The sequence below is a fragment of the Saccopteryx leptura genome, chromosome 5 (assembly GCF_036850995.1).
Source record: "Saccopteryx leptura isolate mSacLep1 chromosome 5, mSacLep1_pri_phased_curated, whole genome shotgun sequence".
Lineage (NCBI taxonomy): Eukaryota > Metazoa > Chordata > Mammalia > Chiroptera > Emballonuridae > Saccopteryx > Saccopteryx leptura.
Window position 1 is genome coordinate 90,903,561 of NC_089507.1, and position 12,333 is coordinate 90,915,893.

At 41.8% G+C, this 12,333-nt stretch overlaps 1 protein-coding gene across 2 annotated transcripts in view; it reads right to left on the reverse strand.

The window, feature by feature from the left end:
• PAPSS1 (3'-phosphoadenosine 5'-phosphosulfate synthase 1) overlaps positions 1-12,333 on the reverse strand; it is a 128,741-nt gene that overhangs the window by 88,146 nt on the left and 28,262 nt on the right. For both annotated transcript variants that reach the window (XM_066385519.1, XM_066385518.1), the window contains one exon: positions 3,301-3,536. In XM_066385519.1, coding sequence (XP_066241616.1) covers positions 3,301-3,536 — 236 coding nt within the window. The remainder of the gene's footprint in view (positions 1-3,300; positions 3,537-12,333) is intronic.

The window sequence follows — 12,333 nt, forward strand, 5'->3', positions numbered from 1 at the left end:
AAAGTTAATGATTCCTAAACTGTATCTCAATTCTACTTTCCTGAGCTCCAGACCCAGTGACCATCTCCACTTAGACATCCCATTAGCACTTCAAATCTAATCCACCTAAAATGAAATACTCCACTTCTCCCTTCCTCCCCTGTATTTTCTAACTCAATCATACCATCTTTATTCAGAAAGCAATAATCAACCAGGCACCAAGTCCTCGCTGCTACTACTGGTTCAACAGCCCTTCAATATGTCCCCATCTTTTCTATTCCCGTGGCTGGTGCTCAAATTTACTCCAAATGCCTCCTAACTAGCCGCCTACCGCTAGGCCATTCTCATTCCGGGCTTCAAGGATGACCTCCCTAAGACGCAAACTCCATGAGACTACTACCCAATATAACCTCAAACTGTTACCTACCCGCAGGGTACAATCCTGCACCGTCCACAGTTCATCAGAAGACCTCTACGAATCGCTCTAGCTTCAGTTACCCTTACATTTACCCTACACAGCAGTTTTACCAAACTACCAAGAGTCCCCCAAAGACCAAACACCCTCACATTTTCATGCTTTTGTAAACACTGTACTGTCTCTTCCATCTGAAACAGCTTCCTCCCTCCAGTCTAACTGGTATACTGATTCACCCTTCGTAACTCATTTCAAGCACCTCCTCTGTGAATCTTCCTTAGCACCTTTTATGTACATTTACCTAATCATTCCCTCAAGATATTATAAGTGTTCGCATCTGTGTGTTCCTACAAGACTACCTACCATACCAACTACTTAAGCATAGGAATAATCGAGTTTATTTTAGAATCAAGGTACTCAAGTTCAGTGGTGACATGCAAAAATACACATATCCTATATTATATGATTCAATCCAAACAGTATCATAGATTCTGATATGCCCTAAGCACAGTCCAAACTCTATTCTTAGAGCTCTGAGAGATGATTTCAACAAAAGTTTTGCTCCACACTATAGAAACAAGGGGGCCGAAAAGCAGATCACCATACACTTCCAAATACCCTGCTCTCCAAATCAGGTGTTACTGATTTCTCCTTTTCCAACAGTTGCAAAGATTCCCAGAAGGTAAAAGACTACTACAGTTATTTCATAACTATAAAACTCATTTATACCCAAGGATTCAGGAACTCTAAACACCTCACATTCTGCTTATACACTTCATTATCAACATACTTTAAAATTATATATTGACACAGATATCAACACTTCAGGAAGAAAAGAAGCTACTCCCACACAAAACTTTTTAGAACTCCTGCCATGATTCAATTAACTGATTAACACTCAACCTAATACTATCTATAAATCTTACAGCTCAAATTTTGTTTTGTTTTTATTTATTAAGGTCTAAGTCGCCATCCAAATTTGTTTATGATAGTACTAGTATTGTGTGATTACTTATTACACATACTGAATATTTAGTACACACCAACCACTGTGCTGAGAGCTTTAAATGTAATCTTCAGAGCAACCCAATGAGGCAAGCATTCGTAAGCTGGCTTAGGAAGGTTAAGTGAACTAGCCATGGTCATAACAGTAACGGGCAGAGCTGAGAGTTCAGCCCGCTGTGTCTGACCTGTCTGTCCTTTGATGCAGTGGCTTCCTAAGGGGCTATGCTAGCATTTAACAAACATTAAATATCTACTGAGTTCCAGGAGCAGGGCTTGGCATCAAGATTACAAAGAGACATAAGATGCAGTCCAGGTCCTCAAGGAGCAGCAAAGGACAGCAGGCAAGAGCACAGGTTCCAGGGACACTGTCCAGGTGCAAATCCTGTTCTACCGCATACAGTGTAATTCACACCTTTCCTCACCTCTACCTTCCTCACTGGGTGGTGGAAACTAAATGAGTTAATTCACATAAAAGTACTTTAGAACAGTTACCAGTACAAAGTGTTTGATAAATGTTAGCTACTGTCATTGCTATTATTTTTGCTGCTGCTGCTGCCATTACCATCACCAACCAAAGAACTGGTATTTATAACAGAACAATATATTAAGGTACAAAAACAGTGATATCAAAAGGAGGTACCCAACAAAGCCTGAGGTTTCGAGAAAGGGAAAGTATTTAGGAGGAGCTACCCGAGTCTCAAAGCATGAACAGGACTGAATGATGCTGAGAAGAGGGGACAGCAGGAAGGAGACGAGTGCATTTCAAGAGGGGAAACAAAACTCTTGCAGTAAGAAACGTGATTTTTTCACTTGGCCTGTGGTGGTACAGTGGGTAAAGCATCAACCTAGAATGCTGAGGTCACCAAATCAAAACCCTGGGCTTAGTCAATAGATGACTGGATAAAGAAGATGTGGCACATATACACTATGGAATACTACTCAGCCATAAGAAATGATGACATTGGATCATTTACAGCAAAATGGTGGGATCTTGATAACATTATACGAAGTGAAATAAGTAAATCAGAAAAAAATAGGAACTGCATTATTCCATACGTAGGTGGGACATAAAAGTGAGACTAAGAGACATTGATAAGAGTGTGGTGGTTACGGGGGGAGGGGGGAGGGGGAGGGAAAGGGGGAGGGGCACAAAGAAAACTAGATAGAAGGTGACAGAGGACAATCTGACTTTGGGTGATCGGTATGCAACATAATTGAACGACAAGATAACCTGGACATGTTATCTTTGAATATATGTATCCTGATTTATCGATGTCGCCCCATTAAAAAATAAAATTATTAAAAAAAAAAAAACAAAAAAAACCCCTGGGCTTACCAGGCCAAAGGACATACAACAAGCAATCAATGAACTAAAGTGAAACAACTAGCAGTTGATATGGCTTGCTCCTCACCTCCTCTCTGTAAAAATCAATAAATAAAATCTTTAAAAAAAATATTCAAAGAAAATAAATGTGAGTTAAAAAAATTTTTTTTTTCAGAGAAACACAAAAAAGTGCATTGATGCTGCTATGGTCTCTCAGAGGAATATGTTGAGATGAGACTCAAGAATTCTGGTAGGACACATGTTAAGAAAAATGATTTTCCCTGGTGGTGTCTGATACCTGCTGACTATTTTCTACAGACATACTGAATTGAAGAGTCAGATTGAAACAATTTGGTCATTGACTTAAAACCAACAATTTTGGTTACATTTTGGGGTATGGGGGAGTACAGCAGGTTTTATTAAAAATGAGTTTACTCAGAAAATCACAGCACAAAAATGTTGTAGGTTAATTAATTTAATTTGGATTTAGCCTCATAGAATGTGTTACTATCTAAACTACATATTTGCTTTCCTAATAACATATTCCTAATAAATGTAATTAGCACAAATCACATACCTGAGTATAAGGCGATATAAAACTTGTGATGCATACTAAGCCAGCATCTGCAAACAGCTTAGCAACTTCTGCAATGCGTCGGACATTCTCTTCTCTGTCTTCAGGACTAAAGCCGAGATTTTTATTGAGACCTTGACGAATGTTGTCGCCATCTAAAGTATAGCATGGAATACCATGGCAAACCAAGTACTCCTCCAAAGCCATGCTCACAGTGGTCTTCCCTGCTCCAGATAAGCCTGAAATTATACAGTTCACACAGATTCCATACATAAAAGTTAGAAGGATAACTACTTACTAATAAAGAAGTTTAATACAGATTTAATTACATTCATTATTCACAGCAGTCTCTCAGTAACAATCTTATAGCTATTTCTCCATAAGATTTACCCCTAAGCTAGAAAAACATCTATAGTTTAAATATAATAAGCATGTATGTTTTTAATAACTCTTATCTATGACCAAAGGTATGTAAGAAATCATGGATGAACTTCAAAGAGCTTAACCAATTTTAATATGAGACAAGGTTGGGTAGATACTTGCTTTGTCTTCTTGTTACCACTATTCTAAAGCTGCATGCCTATTTTAAAACAAAGTTATATGTCCAAATTATTTCTAACAAGAGAAGAAAAAGAAAGGACAAAAGTAAGTGAAATATTAAGTTACACGTATTATTCCAGGATCATCACCTTTCACAGATAAAAGTATCTGGGAATCCAATTTATAATTAACCTTGAAAGAGTATCTTCATTTCAACTCACTTTCCTCCACCAATGATGCTGATTCACTAAACAATGAGAAGGAAAGGAGAAGGAAGGCGAGAGCACATTTACGCGCTAATACTCGCCACCCTGGTGAATGTGTAATTACAGAATTCAGAACTAAGGCAGCTCTGAGGCAAGAGCTGCATTCTGAAGTCTAACTTACTGCTGCTCTTGAAGAAAGTCATGGTAATATGGAAGGCTAACTGAAAAAAAAAATAGAAAAGAGTATGTTGAGAGGATCAATACAGTTACCTGCTTTATACATGAAAAACCTGTATTAATATGAGTATATGTTGGAGACTTGCAAGCTGACAAGGTCCTTGCGGTTTACATTTTTGGGGGACAGAGGTGTGGGGGACTGGCAGTAAGCTGACAGTCTGCCCAACCCCCCACCTCACTTGCTTACGTTGCTAAGGTTAAGTTCTTCTCCACACCTCCGTGTTAGCTGTGTTTCTAATCATCCTATCCCCCATGTCCCTCAGAGAGAATGGAGGCAGTTTTCTTTTTATCCTTTGTTTTGTGAAGTTAAGATGTTATGTATGGTGGGGCTTTTCTGCACTGGGAAGAATTCTTGGGTTGCCTTGGAAATGTGACTTTGTATCAGAGATCTCTTTGATTTGCTAATGACTTTACTCTGCCCTATAAATAAAGCGATTTAGAGGTAGAGACTCACTCTTGCAAGCTATCGGCATTGCAGAGACCTCCCGATCCCATCCTTTTTCTGAGTTTATTTCTTCATTCGCACGGTTCTCACCCAGGACCTGGACAACTACTAGCTGCGTTGGTCCGCAGCAAGTATAGCAGATTATATTTCCAAAGATGGCCACAACAGATATTCTCATCCTGCAAGGTCTTCTACAAAGTGATGTTGCCAATTAAGGTATAGCTTCAATCCCTGCCATTGAATCTGGGCTGTCTTTATTTATGCCTTACTTTTGGGCAAAAAATGTAGTAAAACAATGAGATATCTCCTCAAATCTATCAGAAAGGCTGTTTCAACTAAATGAGCTTTAAACTAAACAAAACAGACTCATAGATATACAGTGTGTCTGTAAAGTCATGGTGCACTTTCGATCGGTCACAGGAAAGCAGCAAAGGACGGTAGAAATGTGAAATCTGCACCAAATAAAAGAAAACCCTCCCAGTTTCTGTAGGATGATGTGGCAGCATGTGCGCATGCGCAGATGATGACGTAACACCGTGTATACAGCGAAGCAGCCCACGGCCATGCCAGTCAAGATGTGGACGGTACAGAGGAAAGTTCAGTGTGTTCTGTGGCTTGCTAAATTCAAATCCATGACCAAAATGCAATGTGAATATCGGCGCGTTTATAACGAAGCGCCACCACATAGGAATAACATTACTCGGCGGGATAAGCAGTTGAAGGAAACTGGCAGTTTGGTGGAGAAACTCCATTCTGGTAGGCCATCAGTCAGTGAGGAGTCTGTAGAGGCTATACGGGATAGCTACCTAAGGAGCCCTAAAAAATTTGTGCGTGAGCCCACATCAAACTGCACTGAATAGATATGAAACTGGGAGAGTTTTCTTTTTATTTGGTGCAGATTTCACATTTCTATCATCTTTTGTTGCTTTCCTGTGACCGGTCAAAAGTGCACCATGACTTTACAGACACGCTGTAAAGAACAAATTGAGTGTTGCCAGAGGGTTGGGTGATGGGTGAAGGGGATTAAGAGGTACAATGACATAAAAAAGTCATGAAGATGTAAAGTACAGCATAGAAAATACAGTAAATATCACAATAACTTTGTACAGTCACAGATGGTTACTAGCCTTCTCATGGTGATCACTTTCTGTCAAATCCACATTGCATACCTGAAACAAATGTCATATTGTATGTCAACTACACCTCAATAAAAAAGAGCTTTACATTTCATAATGAAAAAAAAAAAGTGTACTAAAATGACAATGTGTGACTTCCAAGGTCGAATCAGAAAAGAAAAGACTATGCAGTTCTCTTCAGATGCTTAAATTGGGAGAAGCCAGCTATGAAATACCCTGAGATCTCAAGTAGGTATTCCAAGTCATTGTCCCAGCCAGCTGAAATCCCAGCTGACAAGCGCCATCAACCGAGTCACCACAGCTTGCCCAGCTGAGCCCTCAGATGAGTGCAGCCCACACCTGCACAAGTGAAAACCACCTGCTGAGCCCTTCTGAATTCCTTACCCACAAAATGGTAAGCAAATTAAAATGGTTGTTTTATACCACTGGGTTTTGAGTATTTTGACAGCAGCAATCCTGAAACAGAGACAGAGGCTGTGGATGAGTCTCAGTTTTTTTGCAGTTTTTTTTTAACTACCAGTTGAGCAACAAGTATAAAAGGCAAAACTGAAACCTGAAAATTTAAACTTGTTATAGAATAAAGACAACCTAAATTACAATAAAAGTGTCTACTTTTACACTCATGTATTTATATTTTTTATGTATACATTTAATTTTAAAAAAACACAAGAATCGACACTGCTGAAAATTGAATTACTGACACAGAAAGTTTTTTTGTTTTGTTTTTTGTATTTTTCTGAAGTTGGAAACGGAGAGGCAGACAGACTCCCACATGCGCCTGACCGGGATCCACTGGGCACGCCCACCAGGGGGCGATGCTCTGCCCATCTGGGGCATTGCTCTGTTGCAACCAGGGCCATTCTAGCGCCTGAGGCAGAGGCCATGGGGCCATCCTCAGCACCCGGGCCAACTTTGCTCCAGTGGAGCCTTGGCTGTGGGAGGGGAAGAGAGAGACAGAGAGGAAGGAGAGGGGGAGGGGTGGAGAAGCAGATGGGTGCTTCTCCTGTGTGCCCTGGCCGGGAATCGAACCCAGGACTCCTGCACGCCAGGCCGATGCTCTACCACTGAGCCAAAAGGCCAGGGCTCTGACACAGAAGGTTTTAATGAAATGATTACAGTGAATGAACATGGACAAAAATGTGAAGAAAGTAAAGCAGTTACAGAAAGACAATAGATAAAATAAGAGACAATCCAAAACTAAGGTATGATAAGAAACCAACCATATGGCTTGAATAAGGTCCTCCCAAAATTAAAGACTACATGGAACCTCAGAATGTAACCTGATTTGGAAAAAGGGTCTTTGTGGATATAACTAAATTAAAATTAAGTCACACAGGATTAGGATAGACCCTAAATCCAATAATTTATATCCTTATAAGACAGCTACAAAAGAGAGAAGAAGGTGTGTGAAGCCAGCAGAGATTAAAATAATGCACCTACCAGCCAAGGACCCCCAGGACTGCCAGCAGCCTCTACAAGCAAGGAGAGGCATGGGCAGGTTCTCTCTCAGCACGTTCAGAAGGAGCCAGCCCTGTCCACACCTTGACCTCAGACTTTTAGCCTCCAGAACAAGGAGAGGATAAAATTCTGTTGTTTGAAACCACCCACTTTGGTCCTGGCTGGTTTGCTCAGTGGTAGAGCATCAGCCTGGCACATGGATGTCCTGGGTTTGATTTCCTGTCAGGGCACACAGGAGAAGCGCCCATCTACTTCTCCAACTCACTTTCTCTCTCTCTTTCTTCCTCTCCTGCAGCCATGGCTAGATTGGAGCAAATTGGCCCCAGCTGCTGAAGATGGTTCATGGCCTCCACTTTAGGCACTAAGAAAAGCTCAGTTGACCAGATGGGCAGAGCATCACCCCCTAGTGGGCTAGACAGGTGGATCCCAGTCAGGGCTCATGTGGGAGTCTATCTCTGCCTCCCCTCCTCTCAATGAATAAACAAACAAAAAAAGAAACCACCCACTTTGTAGTGATTTGCTTCAGCGGTCCTGGGATACTATTAAACCAACCAATGTAAAAATACAAAAGAAGAAAATTTGCCAGAAATAATATCTGAGAAAAAGCAAACCATGCTCCAGGAGAATGGCATACACACCACCTACTACACAGATCCCAGTCAAGATACCCAATTGGCCCTGGCCAGTTGGCTCAGCGGTAGAGCGTCGGCCTAGCGTGCGGAGGACCCGGGTTCGATTCCCGGCCAGGACACACAGGAGAAGCGCCCATTTGCTTCTCCACCTCTCCGCCGCGCTTTCCTCTCTGTCTCTCTCTTCCCCTCCCGTAGCCAAGGCTCCACTGGAGCAAAGATGGCCTGGGCGCTGGGGATGGCTCTGTGGCCTCTGCCTCAGGCGCTAGAGTGGCTCTGGTCGCAATATGGTGACGCCCAGGATGGGCAGAGCATCGCCCCCTGGTGGGCAGAGCGTCGCCCCATGGTGGGCGTGCCAGTGGATCCCGGTCGGGCGCATGCGGGAGTCTGTCTGACTGTCTCTCCCCGTTTCCAGCTTCAGAAAAATGAAAAAAAAAAAAAAAAAAAAAAGATACCCAATTGCAAGAAAAGAAAGAAATTTGACTTCCATTTCCAACATCATCAAAAAAAATCAATGAAGGCCATAGAAGATTTAACAACATAACTAAAAAGCTTGATCAAATGAACACACACAGAATATTGCACACATCAGAGAAACATGTTCTTTTTTAATACACACTTATGAAAACAATACAAAACACAGGTCCATAAAGCAAGTACCAAAAAAAAAAAAAAAACTGATAAACTATTTATATGCATCATTAGTGGTATAATAAATGGAATTATATCACGTTCAAGAAAAGGAGTACCCAATATCCAATATTCTAAAGATCAATTTTCCACCAAATTTTTAAAAGATTTTATTTATTGATTTAGAGAGGAAAGGAGGGGAGGGAGGGAAAGAGATAGAGATAGAGAGACAGAGATAGAGAGAGAGAGAGAAAGAGGGGGAGGAGCAGGAAGCATCAACAGGTAGTAGTAGCTTCTCATATATGCCTTGACCAGGCAAGCCCAGGGTTTCGGACCAGCGACCTCGGCATTCCAGGTCAGTGCTTTATCCACTGCGCCACCCCAGGTCAGGCAATTTTCCACCAAATTGAGCTTTATATATAATATAATCCCAAACTAAATCCCAACAGCGTTTTGGTAAAATTGGTTAAACTTGTTAAAAATTTTATACTATGCAGAGATAAAAAAAAAGAAAAGTCTTATTCCTAATGAAGAATAAAGTAAAAGGACTTAACTCCACCAGATATCAAGATGTATAAAAACACAGTAAGTAAGACAGTGTGGTATTAACAGAGGAATTGACAAGTACTCCAGTGGAACGGGTCAGAGAGCCCAGGAACAGGTGCACAGGTAAAAGGAAACCTGAGGACAGCTGGTGCTACAGGTCAGACCAAGGACACGCGGCCACAGGTGCTCTCGGAGCAACTGATTATCCGCAAGGAGAAAAAAATGGGTCCTTCCCTCACTCTACACACAAAAATCAACCGCAGAATGATAAAGGGCCAAATGAGAAAGGTAAAACCTCTAAAAGAAATACATATAGAAAAAGAAACAATTCTTCAGGCATCAAGATGAAAAAGGAGAGATGACGTCAGAGTAATGGCGGGGTAGGAAGCGATACCGATAAATCTCCCCCAAAACTCAACAAGATCTTCAACCAGAAACAGAAAAACCTATACTTGGAGCTTCCAGATGCTTCGCAATACACCCAAAGGTATGATTGAGTGAAAAATTGGCTAAATATATAACCAAACCCCGAAGGAAATAGGGAGTAAGAAATGCTCCGCCTTCCTCACTAACCTAAACAGGGCGGCTTTCTCTGGTAACTGTGAATATAGAAACTGAGGCGGGCAAAGGGGGTGAATACATCCAGGCCGCGACACAAACAGCCGAACCAGGCTGTGGCACGGAGATCCAAGCCAAGGAAAATCTGATCCTGTGGCAACCCGGGCAATTCAAACTAACACTCGCGCCAAACCCAAACAAAGAAAGACAAGCGGCGCGGCCATTTTACCTGGTCTCCTGGTCGGTGCGCAGTTAGTGGGCGAGAGATTTCTTCCTAAGCCCCGGAAGTGAGTGCCCGTGTTGCCCCACGGAGAGGCAGGGTCAGAGGCCTTTCTGTGGGCCGAGGGCAGAGTCTCTGGGCAGCCCCAGCGCCCTGGGAAAGCCACGCACGGGAGGGAGTGAGAACTAATTCCAACGGTGGAGATTTTCCGTGCCGGAGGGTGTTTCACTCAGAGGGAATCGCGGCCGGCCTCATATCCTGGTTTGCGCGCGCAGATAAGGAGTGAGCGATTCCTCCGAGTGCCTCGGCAGTGCGCACCCGTGTTATCGCACAGAGGGGCAGAGTCAGGGGCCTTTGTGTGGGCCAAAGCGGAATCTCGGGCCGCCCCAGCGCCTTGCAAAAGCCGCGCACGGGGACGGAGCGAGACTCAATTCCAACGCTGCAACTTTTCCCTGCGGTTGGGGGTTTCACTCAGAGCGTGAGACTGCTGGCCGGATATCCTGGTCTGCGCGCGCAGCCAGTGAGTGAGAGTTTCCTCCAAGCGCCCCGGAAGTGGGCGCCCACCTGTGTTACCGGACAGAGTGGCAGAGCCAGAGGTCTTTGAATGGCCGGAAAGCCCGCCTGATTATGCTGGCAGCTCTGACTGACTGAGCCTTACCCAGAGCCCTGTGCTGAGTGGAAATAGAGTGGGGAGTTTCCAGCTCTTTGAGCCTCTTACTATCCAGGCAGAGGCAGCGGCAACCCCATAGCTGGATTATCAGGCTACTAATTGAGGAAGGAAAGACTAGGAGAAAGGCTCCAGGAACACGGACTCTCTCACTGTCGGAGCCTATAAATGCTAATAGCCTCGACTGCCAACGAGACTAAAGCACAATACATGACATTGCCATAGAGACTTATCAACTGCAAACCTCCACCTGAGCGTGGCAAAGGGGCAAAACCCGGGGTACAGAGTCACCGACCAGGAAGAGGGAGAGAAAAGAAAAAGCAAGAAGATAACCTCTCAAAATCAAGAATAATCTGCAGACTTTATAACCTATCCCATTTTATTATATTTGTTCGTTTGTTTCTCTTATCTTCATTCTTGATACTTTTTTTTTCCTCCTCCAATTTGGCCGATTAACTCTCTACCGGTCTTACTCTCTCCTCTCCTTGAACTACACTACCCATAAGTGTTACATCTCCCATTATCTTTTCTCTTCTCTTCCTTTCTCTCTATGAGGGTTGCACTCCAAAACCCTTAACTCTCTCTCTCTCTCTCTCCTTTCTTTTTTCTTCTTTTAGTGGTTCCCTCTTTTTTTTCTCTCTCTCTCTCTTTCTTTTCTCCCTCTATATTAGTTTCTTCCTTTCTCCTTTACATCTCCTCTCATTCAAACCTCAATAACAAACAAATTATCTTATCTGGGACTCAAACTTATGTTTGTGGCATTTTGGGGGGTTTTTACTTCACCTTTTTAACTCACTAGCAGTGCTCCCATACCTGGCTCTCCATATTATCTAGTTCTTGTTCCACTAAATACAATAGTAATTTTTTAATTTGTCCCCCCATTTTTCCGTTTTCCTCTTAATCCTCTCATCATAACTCTTAGACAACCAACACCTAAAAGCAAATCATTTTATTCTTGACCCAAATTTTTTCCTTATTTGCTTTTTGTGGGTCCATACGCTCTTTTTTTTCTTTTTTCTTTCTTTCTTTCTTTTTTTTTTTTTGCCCCTTTATTACTTTTCCCCAATTCAGGCCCTCCATCACAGGCATTGTTTGTTATAATTCACAGTCCACCACAAGATTTTCTCAAGAAAGAGGAGAGAGGAGAGGAGAGGAAAAAAGGAGGGGGGGAATAATTTCCTTTTTTTTTTTTTTTTTTTTTTTAATTTTTATTTTATTTTATTTTTCTTTATTTCATTATTAATTTTTTTTAAAAAAACAACTCTTTGATTTTTTTTTTATTATTTTTTTAAACTTTTTATTCTTTATTAAATCTCATTAATACTATCAACAAAACCACCCTCAGATGCCATTAAGGAAGAGAAAATCGAATATCATGGATACAAAAGAAAGAGAGGTAACACAGCTAGATGAGGAAAAATCTATGGAGAAAAAATTTAATATATTGGAAACCTTGGAGCTAAATGACAGAGAATTCAAGATAGAAATCCTAAAAATCCTCCGAGATATACAAGAAAACACAGAAAGGCAATTTAGGGAGCTCAGAAAACAACTCAATGAACACAAAGAATATATGTCCAAGGAAATTGAAACTATAAAAACAAATCAAACAGAGATGAAAAACTCAATTCACGAGCTGAAAAACGAAGTAACAAGCTTAGCTAATAGAACAGGTCAGATAGAAGAGAGGATTAGTGAAATAGAAGACAAGCAACTTGAGGCACAACAGAGAGAAGAAGAAAGAGACTCAAAAATTAAAAAAAA